This window comes from Mustelus asterias, chromosome 1 (genome assembly GCF_964213995.1).
Source record: "Mustelus asterias chromosome 1, sMusAst1.hap1.1, whole genome shotgun sequence".
Classification (NCBI taxonomy): domain Eukaryota; kingdom Metazoa; phylum Chordata; class Chondrichthyes; order Carcharhiniformes; family Triakidae; genus Mustelus; species Mustelus asterias.
This window is the reverse complement of record NC_135801.1, coordinates 102,823,560-102,850,113: the sequence shown is the minus strand read 5'-3', so window position 1 is coordinate 102,850,113 and position 26,554 is coordinate 102,823,560. Positions and strand designations below refer to the sequence as shown.

Below are 26,554 nucleotides of genomic sequence, written 5' to 3'. Positions count from 1 at the left end.
GGACATTTACTGATGTTCCTTCATATTTCTTGGACTGTAATTCCTGGAACGCTTCTTATGTAACACAATTGTGATAACCTTATCACCGAAAAGTCTGTATTGGTTTCAGAATCTAACCACCATCTTAGGACAATTAAGGATGTGATTGGATTGGTCATGCTAAATTGCCCCTTAGTGTCAGGGGGGACGAGGAGGGTAAATATGTGGGATTATGGGGATAGGGTCTGGGTGGGAGTGTGGTCTGTGCAGACTTGATGGGCCGAGTGGCCTCCTCCCACACTGTCGGGATTCTATGGGCTTTTTAATGTACATTGAATGTAGACTTGCCAATGTTACCCACATTCCAAAAACAAAAATAGTAAAAAAAACAAATTTGGGAAAAAATTGCCTGCATTTGCAATTAGCTGATTGTTTTGAAATGAATGAATTTACATTTAATTCATTTATATATTATATTTTAATCTGTCTAAAAATGCACATTTTTAATAATCTATAGCAAAATCATTCCAGCTTCCCCACTAATCATTTATAGAGTCATAGAGGTTTACAGCATGGAAACAGGCCCTTCAGCCCAACTTGTCCATGCCGCCCAGCTTTTACCACTAAGCTAGTCCCAATTGCCCGCATTTGGCCCATGTCCCTCTATACCCCTCTTACCCATACTGGACCTGGTATTGGGGAATGATCCCGGCCACGTGATCGACGTTTCAGTAGGGGAGCATTTCAGGAACAGTGACCACAATTCAGTAAGCTTTATGGTTCTGATGGATAAAGATAAGTGTAGTTCTCAAGTGAGGTTCTAAATTAGGGGAAGGCTAATTACAACCATATTAGGCAGGAACTGAAGAATGTAGATTGGGGGCAGATGTTTGAGGGCAAATCAACATCTGACATGTGGGAGGCTTTCAAGTGTAAGTTGATAGGGATTCAGGACCGAAGGATGAAGGATAAGTATGGCAAGTTTTGGGAACCTTGGATAATGAGAGATTTTGTGAGCCTAGTCAAAGAGAAAAAGGAAGCATTTGTCAAACCTAGGAGGCTGGGAACACACGAAGCAAGTGTGGAATACAAGGAAAGTAGAAAGAAACTTAAGTAAGGAGGGCTAAAAGGGGTCACGAAAAAGCATTGGCCAGAAGGATTAAGGAAAATCCCAAGGCTTTTTATACATATATAAAGAGCAAGAGGGAAGCCAGGGAGAGGGCTGGCCCACTCAAGGACAAGGGAGGGAATCTATGCGTGGAGCCAGAGGAAATGGGTGAGGTATTAAATGAGTACTTTGCGTCAGTATTCACCAAAGAGAAGGACTTGGTGGATGATGAGTCTGGGAAAGGATGTGTAGATAATTTGAGTCATTTGAGATCAAAAAGGAGGAGGTATTGGGGTTCTTGAGAAACATTAAGGTAGGCAAGTCCCCAGGGCCTGATGGGATATACCGCAGAATAGTGAGAGAGGCAAGGGAGGAAATTGCTGGGGCCTTGAGATAAATCTCTGTATCCTCACTGGCTACAGGGGAGGTCCCAGAGGATTGGAGAATAGCCAATGTTGTTCCTTTGTTTAAGAAGAGTAGCAAGAATAATCCAGGTAATTACAGGCCGGTGAGCCTTGCATCAGTGGTAGGGAAATTATTGGAGAGGATTCTTCGAGACAGGATTTATTTCCACTTGGAAATAAGTGGACGTATTAGTGAGAGGCAACATGTTTTGTGAAGGGGAGGTCGTGTCTCACTAACTTGATTGAGTTTTTTGAGGAAGTGACGAAGATGATTGATGAGGGTAGGGCAGTGGATGTTGCCTACATAGACTTCAGTGAGGCCTTTGACAAGGTCCCTCATGGCAGACTGGTGCAGAAGGTGAAGTCGCATGGGATCGGAGGTGAGCTAGCAAGGTGGATACAAAACTGGCTTGGTCAAAGAAGACAGAGGGTAGCAGTGGAAGGGTGTGTTTCTGAATGGAGGGCTGTGACAAGTGGCATTCCTCAGGGATCAGTGCTGGGACCTTTGCTGTTTGTAATATATATATAAATGATTTGGAGGAAAATGTAACTGGTTTGATTAGTAAGTTTGCGGATGACACAAAGGTTGGTGGATTTGCGGATAGTGATGAGGACCATCAGAAGATACAGCAGGATATAGATCAGTTGGAGACTTGGATGGAGTGATAGCAGATGGAGTTTAATCCAGACAAATGTGAGGTAATGCATTTTGGAAGGTCTAATACAGATAGGAAATATACAGTAAATGGCAGAACCCTTAAGGATATTGATAGGCAAAGGGATCTGGATGGACAGGTACACAGATCACTGAAAGTGGCAACGTGGGTGGAGAAGATAGTCAAGAAGGCATACGGCATGCTTGCCTTCATCAGCCGGGACATTGAGTTTTAAAATTGGCAAGTCATGTTGCAGCTTTATAGAACCTGAGTTAGGCTGCACTTGGAATATAGTGTTCAATTCTGGTCGCCATACTACCAGATGGATGTGGAGGCTTTGAAAAGGATACAGAAAAGATTTTCCAGGATGTTGCCTGGTATGAAGGGCATTAGCTATGAAGAGAGGTTGGAGAAACTTGATTTGTTCTCACTGGAACGACAGAGGTTAAGGGGTGACCTGACAGAAGTCTACAAGATTATGAGAGGCATGAACAGAGTGGATAGTGAGAAGCTTTTGCCAAGGGTGGAAGAGTCAATTACTAGGAGGCATAGGTTTAAGATACAAGGGGCAAGGTTTAAAGGAGATGTACAAGGCAGGTTTTTTACACAGAGGGTGGTGGGTGCCTGGAACTTGCTGCCGGGGGTGGTCGTGGAAGTGGATACGTTGGTGACTTTTAAGGGGCGTCTTGACAAATACATGAATAGGATGGGAATGTAGGGATATGGTCCCCGGAAGGGTAGGGGGTTTTAGTTAAGTCGGGCAGCATGGTTGGTGCAGGCTTGGAAGGCCGAAGGGCCTGTTCCTGTGCTGTAATTTTCTTTGTTCTTTATCCATGTAATTGTCTAAATGCTTTTTAAAAGACGAAATTGTACTCACCTCTACTACTCAATACATAATTGTATCCGCTTCTATTACTGCTACTGGCAGCTCGTTCCAGACACTCACCACTGTGTGAAAAAATTGACTCTCTGAATCCTTTTGTATCTCTCCCTTCTCAACTTAAACCTATGCCCTCTAGTTTTAGACTCCCCTACCTTTGGGAAAAGATATTGACTATCTAGCTGATCTATGCCCCTCATTATTTTATAGACCTCTATAAGATCACCCCTCAGCCTCCTACGCTCCAAGGAAAAAAGTCCCAGTCTATCCAGTCCCTCCTTATAACTCAAACTATCAAGTCCCGGTAGCATCCTAGTAAATCTTTTTCTTCCCTTAAGAGTCCTTTATAGTTTGATTGTGTGAATGCCTTATAAAACAGTAGTGTTAACCACATGACCACATTCTTTCAGTAATATGAACACTAACGGCATAATATGCCTGTAGTGTGAAATTGTAATTCAATGTTAATTTGCATAATGGACTGCTATTTTTGGAAAACTTCCTTCTCTTGTTCAACTACATTGAATTATTCCTCTTAATGGCTGCTAGTGTTTATTGTTTTGAGCTGACCATTATGAGTTATCACTGAAGAAGCAACAATATTTGTTGCTGATGTGAGCTGTGGAAAAGGGGCTCAATGGCCACCTTCTATTGCTCAAAATGCTCACGTTCTTGGTGTGAAAATAACATTAAAATGTTAGCAACCTTTCACTGGCTTTATCCCAAATGAATGAAGGATAAAGCAATTGATCCATAGTTCTGGGAACCTGCTCCCTTCCTGAGTTTCAGCAATAATGCAAGACCTGTTTGTGTGATTGAGCAGGAGAAATTTATAAACTTGCTGATATTTTTGAATTTTTTTAGCTAACCAGATTTGCAATCACAAAAGCTACTCAATTACAGTCAATCCGAAATATATGGCATGCTACAACATGCAAGTTAAAAAAAAAGTAACTTTTGAAAGCTATTGCCTGTTAGAGATTCTAAAAATTAAAAAAAGTTGTCAAAAGAAGTATTATTTATCACTGAGAAAATATGAAGTGTCTGAGAAAATGTGAAGTGTCTGAGAAAATGTTTTCTTCAGGTTGCAGGCAATGGGAACCTGATCATTGGAGTGTACGTGGGGAACAAGGAAGCTGATTGTTGCTGCATAATTAGGGTAGGTATATGGTAATAGTGTGAAATCTTCAGTATAGCCATAGAACATTGTAGCTCTTGGTTTCTTCACTTTGAAATGCACCTTTGCTTAATTGGACTTAATTAACTTCAACCTCAAAGCACTGGAAATAGTTTCCAAGAGTGCGCACGGTTGGTGCAAAGCTGCTTGTGCAGTTTTATTACCATCGAAGTTTCCAGAACCCCTGGAGCTTACTGAAGTTGAACTGGATGCATGCTCACTTCAACACCAGCTGGTAAGTCAAACTTTCTCCATAATTAGGGAGGCACAGAATGGTGACTCAGCCCTGCATCTCGCATCATTCCTTGCGTCGTTCATGCTGATGGTACGCAATTCATTTTCACATTTACGTCAAGGAAATTTGTAGTCATGCAAAACAAAAGCGTCAGAAATGTTCCTTGGTTCCTTAGCAGAAAATCATCAGCTAGGAACAAAGAAATGCAAAGCTTTCTACACAAGTAACAATATTGTCACAACTTCTAAATTAGCCAGGTTTTCCATCAGTAATGTTTTCTCTAAGTTATTCTCAGGGTGTGGTTGTTGCTGACAAAGCTGGAGTTTATTGCCCATCCCTGATTAACCTTGTCTGCTTGAACTGCTGAGTAGCAATCTAATAAATTGAATGACATCCTTCAGAGGGCAATGATGAGCCAAACACACAATTTCCTGGCTCCCCAGTTTAAGATGTGGGTGGTACCCCAATGATGCACTAGGGAATCCCTCTTGGAAGTTCCCCCGTAAGGCTTAACCCGGAAATTGTCCAGAAGCACTAACTTCCCCTGGACAATTGCGTTGGGCTAGGAACCATTCAACAAAGTGCTTTAAATCACTAACTTCTGATGTTTCTGCCAGTTTTACTCCGATAGTCACTTTGAAAGAGTTGGGAGTAAAAATAGGACTTCAAACTCCAGGGTAACCATTTGAAAGACCCAGACCAGGCCCCCTCCCCCCACCACCCTCACCCTCGACCCCCACAGAGGACCCCTCCCCCCAATACCGCCCCCAACCCAAATGACCCCACTTGCTGTAAATGGTCCAGACCCAACCTGTCACCTCCCAACGCATTTCAGTTGCTGCATATTTATCAAATTTGTTATAATTTTGGATTAATTTAAACCAGTTTCAGATGTTTTCGTCATGTTCCCATTTTTGCAGAATTGTGTGATTTTATTTGAAATTAACGCTTTTTTTCACATCATGGTTCACAGGTTTCTCCAACCATGACAGCAGAGGAATTAACTCACATTGTTCTTGAAATGAGGAACATCGTTGCCGATGAGAAGGTTGTTTGGGCGACGTTTGAAGTTATAGAGAACGGAGAGCTTGGTAGGATACTCCTTCTCCTTCAGGTATCATGCCCAAAGAGGGTGTTGGCGACCATGGACTTCTGTTGGGCTGGTCCATGTTTATATAGCACGAAGTACTGCGGTGATTTGCCTTCTGCAGTGTGGCTGACCAGGAAGCTCTCCAGCTTTTACCAGCAGCTACCAGTTTACTGCAAGGATTTACAGGTTGATATTCAACCTGTTTGGCCACATTATGAACGCACCTTCCATGGCCGTCAAGTGTGGAGTGGGAATTGGACCCAGAATTTTGGCTCTGAGGCTGGGACGTTACTCCTCATACTGAATGAGGAGTGGTTGCAGTTGCATTTACATTTACATTTCAGGTGTCGAGAAAATTATTCTTTATTCTTTCAACTTAAAATTACAAAAAGTCACAGCAAGAGGGGTTAAAACACGAGTCGGTAAACACATCTTGTAGAGGTGCAAAGAAGGGGAATGATTCCACATCTCTTCCCTGTCTGTAACATAATTTACTGTCCAAATGTTTTTAGTTTCCCAGCTCTTTAAATGAACTTGCCAACTTTGGTGAAAGGGAAAATAAGTTACGACACTGACCAGCCTTCTGCGATGTTGCATTTTCCACTCATATTTCAGTCTTCCAGGTGTTTTTCACACTGATACTAACCTGCTGTACACTCCTCCCAGTCTACTTCACACCGATCTTAACCTACTGTACGCTCCTCCTGGTCTGCTTCATACTGATCCTGACCTACTTCACACTCCTCCTGGTCTGCTTTGCATTGATCCTAACCTGTTGTACGCTCCTCCCGGTCTGCTTCACTGATCATGACCTACTTCACAGTGACCCCAGTCTGCTACAGTGATCCCAGTCTGCTTCACAGTGATTATGACCCACTCCACACTTTTGTTGGTACTTCTAAGCTGTACTTAGAAATGGACATGCAACATAGAAAAGAAAGGAAAAAGGGGATAATCCAAGAAATTATGGACTGGTGAGCCTCACATCAGTGGTTGGGGGGGCTATTGGAGAAGATTCTTAGCGATAGGATTTATGCGCATTTGGAAAAGCATAGCTTTGTGTGGGGCAAGTCATGTCTTACTAACTTGATTTTGAGGAGGTAACGAAGATGATCGATGAGGGTAGAGCAGTGGATGTTGTCTATGTGGATTTTAGTAATGCTTTCGACAAGGTCCCTCATGGTAGGCTTATCCAGAAGATTAGGATGCATGAGATCTACTGTGATTTGGCCACTTGGATTCAGAATTGGCTTGCCCATAGAAGTCAGAGAGTCGTGGTGGAAGGGTGTTTTTCTGGCTGGAGGTCTGTGATTAGTAGTGTTCCGCACGGGTCCCTACTGGGACCTCTGCTGTTTATGATATATATAAATGACTTGGATGAAGACATAGTTGGGTGGGTTAGTAAGTCGCAGACGACACAAAGATAGGTGGAGTTGTGGATAGTATAGAAGGTTGTCAAAGGATACAGAGGGATATAGATCAGCTGCAGATATGGGCGGAGAAATGGCAGACGGATTTAATCCGGGCAAGATGCTGCACTTTGGGAGATCAAATGTTAAGGGTAAGTATACAGTTAATGGCAGGACCTTGAACAGCATTGATGTACAGAGGGATCTTGGGGTTCAAGTCCGTAGTTCTCTGAAAGTGGCCACATAAATAGATAGGGTGGTAAAGCAGGCGTATGGCATGCTTGCCTTTGTTGTTCGGGGCATTGAGTACAAGAGTCGGGATGTCATGTTGCAGCTTTATAAAGCTTTGGTTAGACCACACTTAGAGTATTGCGTTCAGTTCTGGTCACCACATTACAGGAAGGATGCGGAAGCTTTGGGGAGGATGCAGAAGAGGTTTACCAGGATGCTGCCCGGATTTGAGGGTATGAGCTATAAGGAGAGGCTGGACAAACTAGTGTTGTTTTCTCTGGAGCAGCAGATGCTGAGGGGAGACCTGATGGAAGTCTATAAAGTTATGAGAGGCATCGATAGGGTAGACAGTTAGTATCTTTTTCCCAAAGTTGAAGTGTCTAATACTAGGGGGTATGCACTTAAGGTGAGAGGGGGAAAATTCAAAGGAGATGTGAGGCGCAAGTTTTTTTTACACAGAGAGTGGTAGGTGTCTGGAATGTGCTGCCAGATGCGGTGGTGGAGGCAGATATGATCGGGCATTTAAGGGGCTTTTGGCTAAGCATATGAATATGCAAGAAATAGAGGGATATAGAAACATAGAAACATAGAAAACTACAGCACAAAACAGGCCCTTCGGCCCCACAAGTTCTGCCGAACATATCCCTACCTTTTAGGCCTACCTATAACCCTCCATCCTATTAAGTCCCATGTACTCATCCAGGAGTCTCTTAAAAGACCCTATTGAGTTTGCCTTCACCACCACTGACGGCAGCCGATTCCACTCACCCACCACCCTCTGGGTGAAAAACTTCCCCCTAACATTTCCCCTGTACCTATCCCCAGCACCTTAAACCTGTGTCCTCTCGTAGCAGCCATTTCCACCCTGGGAAAAAGCCTCTGAGAGTCCACCCAATCTATGCCTCTCAACATCTTATATACCTCTATTAGGTCTCCTCTCATCCTACATCTCTCCAAGGAGAAGAGACTGAGCTCCCTCAGCCTATCCTCATAAGGCATGCCACTCAATCCAGGCAACATCCTTGTAAATCGCCTCTGCACCCTTTCAATCTTTTCCACATCCTTCCTGTAATGAGGCGACCAGAACTGAGCACAGTACTCCAAATGGGGTCTGACGAGGGTCTTATATAGCTGCATCATTATTCCTGGACTCCTAAACTCAATCCCTCGATTGATAAAGGCCAGCACACCATAGGCCTTCTTAACCACCTCCTCCACCTGCGGGGCCGATTTTAGAGTCCTATCGACCCGTACCCCAAGGTCCTTCTGATCCTCTACAATATTAAGAGTCTTTCCCTTTATATTGTACTCCTTCATCCCATTTGACCTGCCAAAATGGACCACTACACATTTATCTGGGTTGAAGTCCATCTGCCACTTCTCCGCCCAGTCTTGCATCCTATCTATGGACCAAGGGCAGGCAGAAGTGATTGGTTTAATTTGGCATCACATTCAGCACAACATCATGGGCTGAAGGGCCTGTTCCTGTGCTCTACTGTTCTATGTTCTATAGCAACTTATCTGACAACAAGAAACTCAGTCTAAGTGATGAGTAATTTTAAGTTATGACACAGTCAAAGGGATCTGAAGCAGTTGTTGGATAGATCAAGGTATTGCAATTAATTTTGAAGTGGCTAAACAGTGACACATTTTGCCGAAGGATGATGAATCATACATTTGAGGGATTGTTGGGAGAAATTATCTATAAAAATTATGACTAATATTGTAAAAACCATTTAATGAATTTATTTCATATGACTATATCCTTAGTTTGACTCATTTTGAAGGTTATGGAGGAATAAATGCGATGTTAATATTTTCAACAATTACTATTGTGTGTAACTTTATGCTACTGCTTTGCATTTTGTCTTCCACAGAGCGAGTACTACACTACAAAGAGAATGTTCTGGATCAGGTTCTCCAGTGGAGCACACTGCCTGAGCCTGAATCTGCTCACTTGATCATAAAACAGTTTCCAGCAGCAAAAGCCATCAAAAAGTACCTTGGTATGAATGTCAATTATTAATTGTTTTGATTGAAACCAGATCGTTACACACACATCTGGAACAGAACTGTTAATGGATGTCATTTTTACTTAAGTGTTAGTGGTGAACTTAACCGGTTTTGCTAACAGCATATTGGAATTCTGCTTCCAGCATTCTACTAATTAAACATGCATCTAATTTGCATCTTAAGGAAGCATTTTTAATGTGTGCCTACAACAATCCTCCTCTCCATTTGTAATATGAAAGACTTGAATGAAGTTCCATTTATTGGCTATACTTGGTGGCCCTCAGAATGTAGTACTGGCCCATCTCCATTACTGTTGAAGACCTTGTGGTTATGATAAGTGAGTAGCAAGTGCTAGGATCTTGAAAGGGAGATGAAAACTCACAATATGTGTCCGAGTTGGGGTGTTGTGCAACTTGGAGATGGATTGGAGGTAATATCCCTCTGTTCTTGGCGGAGCAGGTTGTAGGGGTTGGACATGCTGGTGAATTGTCACAATGCATTTTCTAGGTAGCACTGTGATGGGAGTGGATATTGAATTCAGTGGTAGTGCTATTGATCAACAGGAAGACATGAAGGGACGTGCTTTATTATGTTGTGGCACAATGTTTGTTTACTGGAATACACGACGGGTAGTACTTCTAACTTCAGGGACACAAACAGGTGATTTCGGATTAGCTGTTGTTTATATGCCTCACCAAAATGTTCCTCCTTGTTGATTTTAATGCTCTCAATAAAATATCAGAAGTTTTAATGTATATTTCTGTTTCTGACCCAGACCCCGATCTGTACCTCACTTACTTGATCCCTAAGTTTCTATCAATTGTACCCTGCAATTGTTTTTGTATATTAAGAATGCAACAGTTTTTTTCAGCAAATATAGAGCACTAAGAAATATAACATCTTCCATATAACTAAAGAGTGATTTTAACATATTGGTCCATTTTTGGCCTGGAAAATATAAAACATTTCCTGACAATGTTACGGCTCATATTCTAAAACATTTCTCTGATTCATTGCTCTATCTGTGGTGATGTCTATGGACATTCTGGACGGTTATCAAAGCTTTTTTTTAAAAGAAAGATAAAGCAGGTTGCAAAGAATATGTAATAAATGCTTTGATAGCCATTTAAAACCATGTAGTTTCATTTTCACTTGATGTATTCATAGAAATGTAGGGATTTTATCAGTGATGGGAACGATACTACTGAAGATGTTGGCTATAAAATCTTTTTTCATCAAAAGTCTTTCACCAACCAAACTGATATCGCAGCAGCTTCATAATCATACCTGTCAAATAAAATGTAGAGAAATGGAAAATGGTTGGGTCTCAGTAATGCAGATATACAGCCAACGTACAGCATTGAGAACATTGCTGTCAGTAGAATTGAGTACTGTTCTGCAGCACTGGGATGTCAAGAACTGCATGGCTGTCCCCATCTCCATGTTTGAATGCCTCTGTAATGATGAACAGTATTTTATTCATTAAGTTTGTGTCTATGAATTTATTTAGGAATCTTAAATGTGGTTAAATTTAATGGCTGGCAGCGAGTTTTTCAAAATTTAGCCTTGAAAGGAATGAATAATTAAAAGTTACATCCTTTTTGTACATTTGCAATTCTTAATTGCATGTATTTTAATGTTACACATGCATATTTCATTGTAAATCATTATTTGATATCTGAGGAACACAAGATTTCTATGTTCGGCAGTATGAAAACTGAACTATCGTAAGATATCCTTGAATTTAGAAACCACAACTTACCTTAAAAGGTCCAATACAAATATAATAAAACACCCAGATACTTTACAGGAATGTTATGAAACAAGATATCACAGCAAAGCACATTAGGAGATATTAGGCAGTGTCTAAAAGCTTAATCAAAGAGCTAGATTTTTAAGGGGAATTTTGAAGGAGGAAAGCAAGGTAACAACAGAATTCTAACGGTCTAGGCAACTGAAGGCACGTTCACCAATGTTGCAATGATTCAAATCAGGGGTAATCAAGAGGCCAAAATTAGTTGAGAGGAAATATTTTGGAGGGTTGTGGGATTGGAGGAGATTACAGAGAAGGACAAAGCCATGGAGGGATTTGAAAACAAAGATGAGAATTTTAAAATCAAGGCATTGCTTGATTGGGAGCCAATATAAGTCAGTGAGCACAGGGGTGACAGGTAAACATGTTTGGTACGAGTTAAGTCATAGGCAGCAGAGTTTTTAATAGTCTCTAGTTTATAAGGGCTGTAAGAGACTAAACCAGACTGTTTGCAACTTTACTGTCACATTTGACCCTGAGACGAATTTCTGACCATGTATTCGAACCATCACCTCGACTGCCTGTTTTCAGCTCCATGATATCGCTCTATTTCACCCCTCAGTCCATCTGCTGCTGATGGAGATCAGCCAGGAATGAAAGAGAATGGTCAAGTCTCGGGATGATGAAGGCATAAATGAGGGTTTCAGCAGCAGATGGGTTGATGCAAAAGCTATAACTTGGCTTGATTAGGGGCATGGTAAGTTCTGGAGCACGAGGCTTCAGTATTATTGCCCGATTATTGTTGGGGTTCATAGCTTTGGCAGTATCAAATGCCTTCAGCCATTTCTTGATATCAATTGGGAGTGAATCGAATTGGCTGAAGACTGACATCTGCGATACAGGGGACCTCCAGAGGAGGCTGAGATGGATCATCCACTTGGCATTTCTGGATGAAAATTGCTGTGAATGTTGCAGCCTTATCTTTTGCATTGATGTGCTGGACTCCTCCATCATTGAGGAAGGGGATATTTGTGGACTCTCCTCCTCCAGTGCGTTTTACAATTGTCCACCACCATTCACGGTTGGATGTGGCAGGACTGCAGAGATTAGACCTGTGTGCCCCAGCAGTTTCCCTCTGCCTGGTTCCTGTTTTTAGGAACCTGTTGTAACCCCGTCAGTGTGACATGGGGAAGATACCAATGTGAGTGGATGATATGGTGGGGAAGCCCTTTAATAACATTTATTTAAATGAGCTTCCTGATCTCTCTGGGTCAAATTTTGTTACTTCCCGGTGGGGGCAGGAGGGTTGGAATCTGAAAAGAAGATCTTGCTGGTGGTGAACGCAGGCACAGAATCCTGGCCATTGGGGGAAATAGAGGGCCAAAGGCTAGGCAGTCGGCTTTTTGAAAGTGTTGATATAAATAAGAACGAGGAGCAGGAGTAGGGGTAGGCCATCTGACCCTTGAGCCTGCTCCGCCATTCAATAAGATCATAGCTGATCTTTTTGTGGACTCAGCTCCACTTACCTGCCCGCTCACCATAATCCTTAAATGATTTGGAGGAGAGCTTATTCCATGAATGGATACAATAACGGTTGGATATGGAAGGAAATGTTGGTAGAGAGTAATAAAAGGAAATGATCGTCGATGCCCTTATCTGTGATTGAAACAATAGAGTCATGCAGCGCAGAAAAGGCCCTTCGGCCCATCAGGTCTGCACTGACAATACCCACCACTAAAGGCGCGCTAATCCCATTTTCCTGCACTTGTCCTATATCCTTGAATGTGAATAGGAGCAGCAAAACCACCTGAGCTGATAAGATCAAGAGGCAAATTTTCCCATTCCGCCCGCCATGGGAATTGTAGCGGGTGAGGAGTGGACTGTGGAAAGATCGTTGACTTTGGGCGGGAATTTTTGGTATCGGGGCGAGCACGGCTAGAAGATCCCGCCCCAAGAGTGTAACTGTGAAATCTGTATTGGGGAGTTTACATGGAGACAGAGATTTAAGGAGGATTAGAAGGCAGTGAACTTGGGAGTGAGAACAAGATGAATTGAGAAGGAGTTTGAAATCACTGTGGGTGAGAAGTTAGTGCGTAGTCTGGGGGAGGAAAAAAGGTGAAGATATCCTGATGAGAACATTTTTATTTTACTTTGGAGTGTGGTAGAGAATGAGAATTTAGAATGATTGATGAGTGATTAGACAAGGTGGGGAGCTGAAAGGAGGGGAAAGTACCAGAGAAGTTAGTACAAGGCGTGATCTGAACGCAAGTCTTTATCTGCCTTTTTAAAAATTGGCTTCTCTGTCCAGCAGCTCATTTTAACTCAACATTGCTGTTCAATTTATTCACCAAAACAGATGCTGGAATAATGTCACCAACATTTTCTGTGTAAAGAAAATGAACGTACAGAGGTAAACCAAAAGAACAGGAAAGGAAATCTAAATGCCTTCAAATGACATTTTTGAAAGCAGTTTTAAATGAGAAAACTGTGTAATGAGCTAAAGAAATCATAATATGACTACTGCTGTAGAAAAGAAGATACATTCACATGGCATAAATTTGACGTGGATGTAACTTAAATGTATTTTGTTGCCGACTAAAGTTTGAGTGGGTGTGAGTCCTTGAACGATCTAACACTTTTTTTCCCCCCGAGAACAGTTAGAAACATGGACTGTCAACAATGCTACAGTATCATTAGCATCCAAAAGCAGGTGGATTGAAAAAAAAAACTTAACCCTAATCTGCCCACTTCCAGGTTTTATGGAGAGGGGACAAAGAACGACCAGCCAACCCCCTTTCAAGAGGCTGGTTGACATATTAAATATTTTAAGGAACCTGGCTGCCTCTGATGGAACCTACTTTGGAGATTTTACATTGAGCAACTAGGTTCCCCAGGCCTCAGGAAACCTCCCCTCCCCCCCATTACCAATTAAAAATCTAACTCCTTCTTCAAAGGTTTCCATCTACTCTTTCACCAATTATCTTAAATCTGCTTCCTCTGATTAAAGTAAAAGTTTATTTATTAGTCGCAGTTAAGGCTTGCATTAACACTGCAATGAAGTTACTGTGAAATTTCTCTAGTCGCCACAGTCTGGTCCCTGTTCGGTTCAGTGCACCTAACCAGCATGTCTTTCAGACTGTGGGAGGAAACAGGAGCACCCACAGGAAACTCGCGCAGACACGGGGAGAACATGGAAACTCAACACAGACAGTGACCCAAGCTGGGAATCGAACCCTGGCACTGTGAAGCAGCAGTGCTAACCACTGTGTTACCATGCCGCCCTCACCATTCAGCCAGTGGATATAGGATGAAAGAAGAGAAACAATGAAAATCCTTCAAAATTTTGAAGACCTCTATTAAAAGTTCTCTTAACATTATCTGTCCTGAAGGGAACATACCCTGCTTCTATAGTCAGTCCACATGTAGGAATCTCCTCATCCTTGTGAGAATATATCCCAAAGCTTGACGTCTTTCTAAATGCAACAGCTGAGCCCTTATGCCCCATAAACCTTGCCCCACACCATCCACCTAACTCCATGCCCCCTGATATATTGCAGATCACACTAGAACCCTCCATTCACACTTAGACTCCCAAATCCCCTTTGTATCCCTCATGAGTCCCAGTGCCTTCATTCCCCCTTAGATTCCCCAAGCCTCCTTGTATCTCCCATGTCCCTTCATATATCCTCTAAAAGCACGCTCCCAGTATCCACTATGGACAGACCACAAGATGTCTTTAAAGCACACATTTAAAAAAACATTCTAGCAATATAATAGAGCTGTCATTCAAAGACAGTTTACACAGGGCAAAAAACTCATTTATAAAAGCCATTGAGAAAATGTAAATGCTTTCAAGTGTTCAATCTGTTTTAAAAATGAATAGACATCTGTTTCACTAAGCATATCAAAGTTAGGTAATCCTTTTATAGCCTCTTAAAACTGTCAATAAAAATATGGATACCTCCCCCTGCTGAGATAAATTGTTTTCGAGCGTTTGAATGTCAGCCAAGCATTCAGAATAGGCTCAGCTGTAATAACAAACTCTGGGAAATCTAAACAATGGTGTTTATTGATATTCAAATGAAAAAATAGCCTTTTGAAGCTGCAGATGGCACTTATGCCAAAGTAGGTTGTCTGTCAGTCAATGGAGTAGAACAGGGCTTATGTTTTTTTTCCTTCAAAGGAGGGACAATTTTTTTTCAAAGCTAAAGATCTCCTGACATTTAAATTCACCCAAAATTTGCCAGGAGTTTTCTCAACACATTTGGATACAGTTTTGCATGGATTATGGCATTTGCTCCAGTGGGAAATACTCCAATGTAGTTCACCTAAACAATGCTGGTGCCTGGAATGGTCAACTTACATTTTCAAGAAGAGCCCTGTGATGAATCATTGCATTTAAAACACACCTACAATACAATACAGCATCTAACAAGTGACATTTGAAGTTGTGAAAATATTTAACACATTTGTCAGAATGTTTCTGACTCCTCAGCAGACTCTCACTAGTGGTCACAAACCCTGCAACGAGTTGTATTTTAGGGCTTACAGAACCCACACCAGCACCCGAAAATAGCTGGATGAAGAATTTCAAATTTGCTGCAGAGCTGACCTTGGTGACCCCAATCTCAGAAACGGTGCATGCAGAATCACATGCCCAGACCTTCCCAACCCCTAAAAAGGTCACACAAAGGTATTGGGGGATCAGGAAGGGAGAGAAAATCCTTTTTTTCTTTGCAATTAAATGTCTCAAGCTTTCAACTTTCCCGACCCCATTCCTGCTTCCATCAAGAGACAAGAAACTAGCCCTGTGCTTCTATCTAAGGAGTCAAAGATTCCAAAAGCTTCTTTTCATAGCCATCTCAACTTGTCTTGCCCCCTTCAAAGATTTTTGGATGTAAACCTCAAGGTCTTTGTCCTTCTAGCCCTTTTAAAGTTGTAATTTTGTCTCTTCCACTCCAGCAATTGAGCACAATAAATAAGGCAGACACACTAATGTAGTACTGAGGGAGTGCTGCACCATCAGTCGTGCCACCTTTCAGATGACATCTTAAACCAAGGCACTGCCCCCTCACTTTGATTTGATTTATTATTGTCACATGTGTTAGTATACAGTGAAAAGTATTGTTTCTTGCGCACTATACAGAAAAAACATACTGTTCATAGAGAAGGAAACGAGAGAGTACAGAATGTAGTGTTACAGTCATAGCTAGGGTATAGAGAAAAATCAACTTAATACGAGATGGGTCCATTCAAGAATCTGATGGCAACAGGAAAGAAACTCTTCTTGAGTCGGTTGGTACGTGTCCTCAGACCTTTGTATCTTTTTCCTGACGGAAGAAGGTGGAAGAGAGAATGTCCGGGGTGCGTAGGGTCCTTAATTATGCTGGCTGCTTTGCCGAGGCAGCGGGAAGTGTAGACAGAGCCAATGGATGGGAGGCTGGTTTGCATGATGGATTGGGCTACATTCACGACCTTTTGTAGTTCCTTGCGGCCTTGGGCAGAGCAGGAGCCATACCAAGCTGTGATACAACCGGAAAGAATGCTTTCTGTGGTGCATCTGTAAACGTTGGTGAGAGTCGTAGCAGACATGCCAAATTTCCTTAGTCTTCTGAGAAAGTAGAGGCATTGGTGGGCTTTCTAAACTATAGTGCCTGCATGGGGGGACCAAGACAGGTTGTTGGTGATCAAGAATCCATGACACTATTTTGAAGAAGACTATCCCCATTTTTCTGGCCAATAGTTATTCCTCAATGAAAATGTCACAAAATAGATGATCTGATCATGTTCACCTAGCTGATTGTGGGAATTTGCTGATCACACGTTGGCTGCAGTGTTTCCCATACCGTAACAGTGATTACACTTCAAAAGATAGTTAATTGTCTGTAAAGCACTTTGGAACATCTAATTGTCCAAAAAGGAAATAAATAAATCTATATCTATTTTTCTTTTTACCATTTTCTTCATAATACAGCAGTTGGGGACAGCTCAACCCAGAAGGCAACGTCAAATAGCTGAGGTCTTTCATTTGATGGAGAATTACAAAGTGTTGCATGTTGCAATGACAGTGATATAATGTTTGGGCATGTGCTGAATGACATCTTAAAAGCCAGGAGGATCTGAATTTGGCCAGCTGAAATAAATGAGTGTATGCTGAATGTTTAGCTGACAGCTTTAGTTCTGGATCAAGGAGTAGACATTTTGAGAAAGATAATGTAATTCATCATGCTTGTCAGCCACACAAATGGTGATATTTTCTGTGTCAGCCCACCTGTTTGGTTCAGCAAATCTTGTCCTGTTCTACTCAAACTGAGCCAACTTTCCTTTTGAGCAGGCTCTCTTTTTCTGCTTGTGTTAGTTCTCAAAAGTGTCTTCTCAGCGAAATAAATGTAACTGAAACTAATATAGGAGGAAAACTGTCCAGCATCCTCCTGCCTGTTCTGTTCACTTAGAGCACAACTGTGAAGCTGCACTGCTTCCTAACTAGAGCACACAGTCTCTGCGTAACTAAACTTTGGAGCACTGTTCACAATTCTGGCCATATTGTATAAAAGATAGCAAGGCATTGGAGACTGTGTGCACAATTAATTTACATGTTGGAAATGTGTGGTTATACCTATGAGGGAAAGATAGACAGGCTTGGGTCTCTTTTCCCTTGTTCGGGTTAGGTTGATTACCCCTTAACGTCAGGGGTTTGTAAGATAAATATGTGGGATATGGGGATAGGGGCTGGGTGGGATTATTGTTGGTGTAGGCTCGATGGGCTGAATGGCCTCTTTCTGCACTGTAGGAATTCTATGATTGAAAGAAAAGGCTGAGAGATGACCCAATAGACGTCCTTAAAATTGTGAAAGGTTTTGCAAGAGTAGATATAGTAAGAGTGTTTCCACTTCTGGGGTAGAGCAAAACTTATAAGCCATCAATTTAAGATAGCAAGTCATCCAGTTATAAATTCAGAAGAAACGTCTTTACCCGCAGAGTGGTGTGAATGTGGAACTCGCTTCCACAAGGACTGGTTGAATTGAATGGAAAAAAATTAGAAAAATACTGGGAAGAAGGCCCAAGTTGAACATAAATGCCAGCATGGACTGGTTGGATCAAAAGGCCTGTTCTTCTGCTGTATGTTCTTTGTAATAACACATTCGTGTTTTAATTTGAACAAAATATTCCTCTAATTCCTCAGGCTGGCACAGTGGTTAACACTGCTGCCTCACAGTACCAGGGACCCGGGTTCGATTCCAGCCTCGGATCACAGTCTGTGTGGAGTTTGCACATTCTCCCCGTGTCTGCATGGGTCTCCTCCAGGTGTTCCGGTTTCCTCCCACAGTCCAAAGATGTACATTAGGTTGATTGCTAAATTGACCCTAGTGTCAGGGAGATTAGCAGGGTAAATATGTGGGGTTACGGGAATAGGGCATGGGTAGGATTGTATTCAGTGCTGACTTGATGGGCCGAATGGCCTCTTTCTGCACTGTAGGGATTCTATGATTCTATTCTATGAATTTTATTTAATAAAGCCACAGTGTGAAGGTGACAGTGTAAAATAGATTTTTTTAATACAATTCCTAAAATCCTTCCTGATTATGACAACAGATTCATTTAATCTATTTTTTTGCGATTGTTCCCAAATGTATGAATATTAACAATATTATTGGATAGAAATTCTAATCTGCTCCCACTGGAGGTTTATTGTCCCATGTTGTAGATATCACCAAATACCATATCACCTGAATAAGCAGTATCATTTTTGTGACACTTACATTATAATTTTTGATAGTGGGTAGCCTCTGGGTTAATGTTTTTGAATCTTATCTGGTATGTGAAGTTACAACAGCTGCGAATGTAAATGCAATGTATTTTCAAGCAGCAAAGCAGGTTAGCCAGTGTGAGATAGGAATGAATAGTAACTGCAGGTTCACTTTCTATTTCACAGCGGAGAATGTCAAAGATTCTGGAAAAGCAGGGATTCTAAAATGGAGAGAAGAACCATCTAAATTGTTATCTGGAAATAAATTTCAGGAGCGTTACTTTGTCCTGCGGGATGAAAAGCTGCTCCTTTTTAAGGATATAAAGGTGCGTACATTCATTTTGCATTGATTGCCTTTTTACATAAAAACATTTGAACCAGAATTACAAAGACCCTTGCAGTGATATTTGCTTCACCTCTTTGCACAGTGGAAGTTCTGGAAGACTGGAGGGTGGCTAATGTTGTTCCGTTGTTTAAGAAGGGTAGCAGACAAGCCAGGGAATTTCAGGCCGATGAGCCTGACATTACTGGAGGGCATTCTGAGGGATAGGATCTTCCGATCATCAAGGTCTGATTAGGGATAGTCAGCATGGCTTTGTGCATGGGAAGTCATGTTTGACGAATCTTTTACAGTTTTTCAAAGAGAAAACCAAGAGGATGGATGAGGATAAGGTAGTAGATGTTGTTTATATGGACTTTAGCAAGGTCTTACATGGCAGGCTAGCCTAGAAGGTTAGGTTGCATGGGATCCAAGGAGAGCTTGCAAATTGGATTCAAAATTGGCTCGATGGTAGGAAGCAGAGGGTGATGTACGAAGGTTGTTTCTCAGACTGGAGGCTTATGACGAATGGTGTATCTCAGTGTTGGGATCCTTGTTCTTTGTTATTTATATAAATTATTTGGATGTGAATGTACAAGACATGGTTAGTAAGTTTGCAGATGATACTAAATTAGGAGATGTCATTGATAGCAAAGAAGATTATCATAAATTACAGGGGGATCTTGTTAGGGAAGTGGGCCCAGGATTGGCAAATGGATTTCAATATAGATAAGTGTGAGGTGTTGCATTTTGGAAAGTCAAACAGAGTAAGACTTGTACAGTGAATGGTAGGGCCCTGAGGAGTGTTGAGGAACAAAAGGACCAAGGAGTACAAGTACATAGTTCGTTGAAAGCAGTGTCACGGGAACAGAATGGTGAAGAAGGCATTTAGCTCGCAGGCCTTCAACAGTAAGGGTCTGAGTACAGGAGTTGGGACATTATGTTACAGTTGTATAAGTCATTGGTGAGGCCACACCTGGAGCATTGTGTGCAGTTTTGGTCAGCCTGTTATAGGAAAGAAATTGATACACTGGAAAGAATGCAAAGAAGATTTACGACGATGTTGCCAGGACCAGTGAGCCAGAGTTATAGGGAGCAGTTGACCAGGCTAGGGCTTTATTCCTTGGAACGTAGGAGAATGAGGGGTGGCAAAAGTGGCAACACAGGTGGCCAAGGTGATTAAGAAAGCAGATGGCATGTTTGCCGTCATCAGCCGGGGCATTGAGTACAAGACTTAGGAAATCATGCTGCAGCTATATAAAACATTGGTTAGGCCGCATTTGGAATTTTGCATGCAGTTGTGGTCACCACACTTCCAGAGGGACATGGAAGCTTTGGAGAAAATGCAAAGAAGGTTCTCCAGCATGTTGCCTGATCTTGAGGGTGTTGGCTATGAGGAGAGGTTGAATAAATTAGAAATGTTTTCACTGAAAAGACAAGGGCTGAGGGGAGACCTGATAGAGGTCCACAAAATTATGAGAGGCATAGACAGGGTGGATAGGCAGAGGCTTTTTCCCAAGATTGCAAGGAAGTACAGGTTCAAGTTGAGAGGGGGAAAGTTTAAGGGAGATGTGCGGGAAAGTTTTTCACGCAGAGAGTGGTGGGTGCCTCGAACATGCTGCCAGAGGAGGTAGTGGAGGCAGGCACATTAGCAACATATAAGTGGCATCTGGATGAATACATGAATTGAGAGGGAATAGAGGGATATGGAGTGAGTAAGGGCTGAAGGTTTTTTAATTTAGTTAGGGCATCATGATCGGCACAGGTTTGGAGGGCCGAAGGGCCTGTTCCTGTGCTGTACTTTTCTTTGTTCTTATTGAGGTGTATAAAATCATGAGAGGCATAGATAGGATGAACACAGTCTTTTCCCTAAGGTAGGGAAATTGAAAACTGGCGCGCATAGCTTTAAGATGAGAGGGGAAAGATTTAAAAGGGACCTGAAGGGTGACTTCTTCATGCAAAGGGTGGTGCGTATGTGGAATGAGCTGCCAGAGAAAGTGGTTGAGGCAGGTTGAATAGCAACATTTAAAAGGCATTTTGATAAGTACATGGATGGGAAAGGATCCGAGGGACGTGGGCCAAATGCAGGCAATTGGGACGAGCTGGGAGGGCATCATGGTCAGCATATGCTGGTTGGGCTGAAGGGCCTGTTTCCATGCTGTATTGCTCTATAACTCTATGACAGGTGGTGAGAGGAGAAATTATCTCTGTTTAAATTAAACCCCCTCCTGTCCATAACACTACAGAATTGCAAACCAGTGAGAGGAGAGTTATGCATATTCACCAAATAAAAGGAAGATGTTTATTTCAAAAGATGAAACACAAAACAGTCGATGGGAAAAGCATGTTTTTATTGAATCACATCTAAATGAGAATCACTAACAATCTCAGGACCAAGAAGGGTTTGCCCAGAAGCACTGTTCCTTCAGAGATTCTCGACATTGAGCTGATAATTTAATGAGGTTATCTTTTTCCCCTTCTTGGTTGGTGCTGCTTCCTTTGTTCTTTTTCTCCTTATGATGGAAAATCTGATGGTTGTGTGCATGTGGAAAAAAAAATGCAGTTGTTGTGTACTGGTTTGTTTCTTAATTTGTTTACCACAAACCTGCAGAAACTCCAAAGTGAAGGAAATAAATAATTCTAGGAATAGCTCTGTTGTTGTCTGCTGTGGAAGTTCTTCACTTTAACTATACATACCATGATGTTTTTGCTTCCTTTTATTATAATCAGCATTTTACCTCATTAGTTCTTGACCCGGCTCAACATCATCCAGCTGAAGTTGAGAAGTTGGTTTAGTTATTGGAACTTAGGAACAGGAGTAGGCCATTCATCCCTTCAGATTCCAGCATTTCGAACCTACTCTGCCATTGAATAAGATCATGGCTGATCTGGTTGTAGTTGTGGTCTCAACTGCACTTTTCTGTGGCTCCCCCCATATAAACATTGACTCCCATGTCTATCAAAAAACTGCCTAACTCTGCCTTGAATAAATCCAATGACCCAGCCTCCACTGTTTTCTGCCGAAGAGAATTCCCCATGCCAACAAGCTTTTGAGAAAAATTCTCCTTGTCTGCATCTTAAAGAGTAGACCTCTGATTCTTGAATTGTATCTCCGGTTCCAGTCTCTTCTGATATCCTGGAAAGTTGGAACATTCTCCTGGTAGCTACCCTAAAAAAAAATCCCTTCAGGATCTTGCATATTTCAATAAGATCACCGCTCATTCTTCTAAATTCCAAAGGGTATGGTTCAGCTCACACCGTGCTATAGTTTATTGTAGTCTTATAACAGATTTGGTCAATAGTTCTCAGGTGTATATTGAGCTCACAAGGTGTAGCTGTAAATGGCCATTTGACCTATCTTCATTTGTTCATCCATGGTAATCCAACTGCTTTCCCTCATTTCAACAACTTGTGCTTTGATTATACACATGCTATTCCATGTATGGCCTCACTAAGGCCCTGTATAATTGCAGCAAGACATTCCTGCTCCTATACTCGAATCCTCTCGCTATGAAGGCCAACATACCATTTGCCTTTTTTACTGCCTGCTGCACCTGCATGCTTACTTTCAGTGGCTGGTGTACAAGGAAACCCAGGTCACATTGCACACTCCCCTCTCCTAACTTATGGCCATTCGGATAGTAATCCACCTTCCTGTTTTTGCTACCAAAGTGGACCTCGCATTTATCCAAATTATACGGCATCTGCCATTCATTTGCCCACTGACTCAACTTGTCCAAATCACACTGAAGGATCTCTGCATCCTCTTCACAGCTCACCCTCCCATCCAGCTTTGTGTTATCTTCAAATTTGGAGATATTACATTTAGTTCCCTCATCTAAATCATGAATATATAATTTATAGCTGGGGTCCCAGCACTGATACCTTGGTACCTCACTAGTCACTGCCTGCCATTTGGAGAAAGACCCGTTTATTCTTACTCTTTGTTTCCCATCTGCCAACCAGTTTCTACCCATTTCAATACACTACCCCAATCCCATGTGCTTTGATTTGATGCTAATCGCTTATGTGGGACTTTGTCAAAAGCCTAATGAAAGATAAAACTACTGTCTCCTAACCACTTTCCTTGTCAATTCTGGTTCAACAACTTGCACTCTAACAGGCCTATAAATTATTACAGATGCTGTTGGTTTTTACATGAGCAAGTACACAGATTCCCCTAGTTTTCATGGCATTTTTGAGACTGGACCAAATAATACATTCACAGTTCGAGCAATTTCAATACATCGACAATTAGAGGTTGGAGTGACAAATGAGAACAAGGTTTTGCTTTCTGTTGGGAATGCCGGCCTTAATGATCTAATAAGCCTTTATTGACCCAAGTGTTTCAATTTACTAATAACTTTTTCAGAGCATTAAAGCTGAAAGAGAAGTGCCTATGAAATCCGTAAAATTCTACCTTGGACTAAAGAAGAAACTGAAGCCTCCAAGTAGGTAAGGATGTTTAGCAATTGAGGACAGAACACAATTTCAGATGTGAACGACAAGGTTTTATTGGTAAAAATTGCTTTGACAGCAACACTGACACAAAATGCAATTTTATCCTATTTGCATTCAGAAGCACAATCTGAAACTTACAAACACACAAAAGGCAACTTAACTAAGCTTCAGAACTCCTTTTTGTTGTGCTGTTTCTGGAAGAAGCAAAAGAAACTCAAAAGTCCCGAGGCCAATTCAGGGGAATAAAATCTTGAGAATTCCTTTCCAATTCCCTGAGACAATCAAAATGAGTTTGGGAGATTACAGATGACGCCTTGAGATATGCACTCAGAATCGCACCTATCATACACATTTATGTTGGACACAGCAAGGAACTCATCCAGCTCCTTTTTAATCATTGTCAGCCAATCTGCACTCGCCACACAAGTCGATAACTTATTCTAAGTGTTGATAATGCTCTGTGTAAAGAAAACCTCCTGACATCTAACCTAACGCAATGCTTATGCAGCTTGCAAAGCTATTGATTTCTGCACAGCAAGGTCCCACAAACAGCAACATGACAATAACTGGATCATCTATTTTAGCGATGAAATATTAGCCAGGACATTAGGAAGAACTCCTTTGTCCTTTAAATTGTACCATGGGATAAGTAATGACTACATGAGAGAACAGTCGGGACTTTTGTCATCAGACACAATTAATCCATTCATCACCTTTAATATTGTTTGAAATCATCCCAAAATCTGTTTTTTCTGAGAGTAACATGACCCATTAACTAGTCTAGTGTGATAAATGAAGACTTTTAAACTAGGGAGCATTCTAGTGACTGTGGCAGTACTCTACTTGAGTCTTAACCTTGGTCTTGTATAAGAACGTTATGGTACTGGGGCAGCACAGTGGTTAGCACTGTTGTCTCAGAACCAAGGACCCAGGTTCGATTCCTGGCTTGGGTCACTGTTTGTGCAGAGTCTACATGTTCTCCCCATGTCTGTGTGGGTTTCCTCCGGGTGCTCCATTTTCCTCCCACAGTCCAAAAGGCATGCTGGTTAGGTGCATTGGCCATGCTAAATTCTCCCTCAGTGTACCTGAACAGGCGCTGGAGTGTGGTGACTAGGGGATTTTCACAGTAACTTCATTGCAGTGTTAATGTAAGCCTACTTGTCATACTAATAAATAAACTTTAAACCTTATTGAGGGAGTACAGCACTGTCGTTGGTGCCATCTTTCAAATAAGACGTTAAAACAAGACGTCATTTGCATGCAAATGTGGATGTGAAAGATCCCATGGAGCTGGTCGGAAAAGAGAAGGGCAGTACTCGTAATTTCCTGGCCAATATTTATCTTCCACCAACACAGCTAAAACAGATTACCTGATTAGGATTGAATTGCTATGTGTGAGACCTGGCGTCCTCACGTCCTACTTCAACAACCTAATCATCACTTTCATCATTTAAGTTGATCAGAGTAAAACCTACCTTTCGAGGGCATCATTTTAACCTATTTACTGCTGGTATACAAATCTCTAGTTTCTAACTTGACTCATACTGAGCTTTCCCAATGCTTCAGTGCATCAGCAGTTGTAAATTAATAATAGCTTTGAACAGTGGCAGCTGGGCAGACCTGGGATGGTGGTAAATGCATTATTATTTATCCTCAAAACACCCAAACACAAAACAACAAGTTCACACAGTCCCTTTTGTGTCCTCTCAATGATCAAAAGTGCTGGACCATCAGTGCATTAGTTTTATATAAGCAAACTTGGCAGCCAGTTTGCACACAGCAGTCCCGCAGACAGCAGTACGACACAGTTGATCTTATATTAGAGGTGCTAATTGAGGATAAATGTTGATCAGGACACCAAGAAGACTCAACTGCTTGACTTTGAATAAGTTCTTGCACATCCACCTGAACAGGCAGGTGACTTTAGCATCTCTGAATGACAGCATCTCTGACAATGGGGTGCTCACTTATTAGTTTGTTAAGCATCTGTTTTGATAATGTGCAAAAGCACCTTGAGTGAATTAGCAAAGGAAAAGTCAGTTCCTCCTGATTGCTACCAAGAGCACTGCTGATAAGGAAGAGTTTGTGTGCGGCGGTGTCAGCTGAGGACAGGATCTGACACAGATGTGATTGAATAACTTGGGAACGCTGACATAAGGCATGGTAATGAGACTCTTTTGGAGTTCTCCTTGATTTAGTGCCTTCTGTATAAAAGAGAAACACAGGATAGGTTTTCCAGCAAAGTTGAAGTCCACGGAATACAAGAGACAGTGTCAGTAAAGACATGAAGTTGCCTGAGTGACAGGAAGTAGAGAATAGTGGTGAATCATTGTTTTTTTGGACTGGGGGAATGTAGTCACATTCCCCAGGGATCAGACAAGGAACTCTGTTTTTCTTGATCTACATTAATAGCCTAGATTTGATGTGCATGGCACAATTTCAACATTTGCAGGAATCACAAACCTTGGCAATATTCTGAACTGTGAGGAAAATAATGATAGACTTCAGGAGGACGTGGACAAACTGCTGGAGTTGGCAGGCACATGGCAGGTGAAATTTAATGCAGGGAAGTGTAAGTGATAAATTTTAGTAGGACAACAATAAGAGGAAATGTAAAATAAATTCTATCATGACTTTCAAAAGCGAATTTCATAAGAGAAAGAAATTGCAGGGCTGCAAGGAAAGGACAGGGGAGTGGGATTAGTCGAATGGCTCTTACAGCGAGCCAACTGAATGACCATTCTTCTGTACTGTAACTGTTCCTTAGGCTGGATTTTGCAGGGCACTGTGGGAGTCGCCCATCCAATGAAAACATCAGTGCTAAGACCGCCCACCTTAATGATTGCTGCGAACAATGTTAAAGCAGGTGCAGCAACAGAGAGAACTGGGTTATATCTACACAAATTATTGAAGATGGAGTATGAGATCCAGGGCTTTATAAAATAGAAATGTAGGCTGGGAGCTGGGATTTTCCAGCTCCGCTGGGTTCCCCTCTGGTGGATGCAGCAAGCTATTCAAATTTCTGTTGACTTCTGAGGGACTGGAAGATCCTGTCAGCGGGAAAATTCCAGCTATCGATTACAAACGCAAGA

General features: G+C 41.8%; 1 protein-coding gene across 3 annotated transcripts in view; it reads left to right on the top strand.

Moving 5' to 3' along the window:
- Positions 1-26,554, top strand: part of arap2 (ArfGAP with RhoGAP domain, ankyrin repeat and PH domain 2) — a 361,519-nt gene that overhangs the window by 318,104 nt on the left and 16,861 nt on the right. For 2 of the 3 annotated variants that reach the window (XM_078215698.1, XM_078215708.1), the window contains 5 exons: positions 4,112-4,186; positions 5,413-5,530; positions 9,047-9,175; positions 18,869-19,008; positions 23,374-23,456. In XM_078215698.1, coding sequence (XP_078071824.1) covers positions 4,112-4,186; positions 5,413-5,530; positions 9,047-9,175; positions 18,869-19,008; positions 23,374-23,456 — 545 coding nt within the window. The remainder of the gene's footprint in view (positions 1-4,111; positions 4,187-5,412; positions 5,531-9,046; positions 9,176-18,868; positions 19,009-23,373; positions 23,457-26,554) is intronic. The other variant, XR_013498288.1, reaches the window with a different exon arrangement.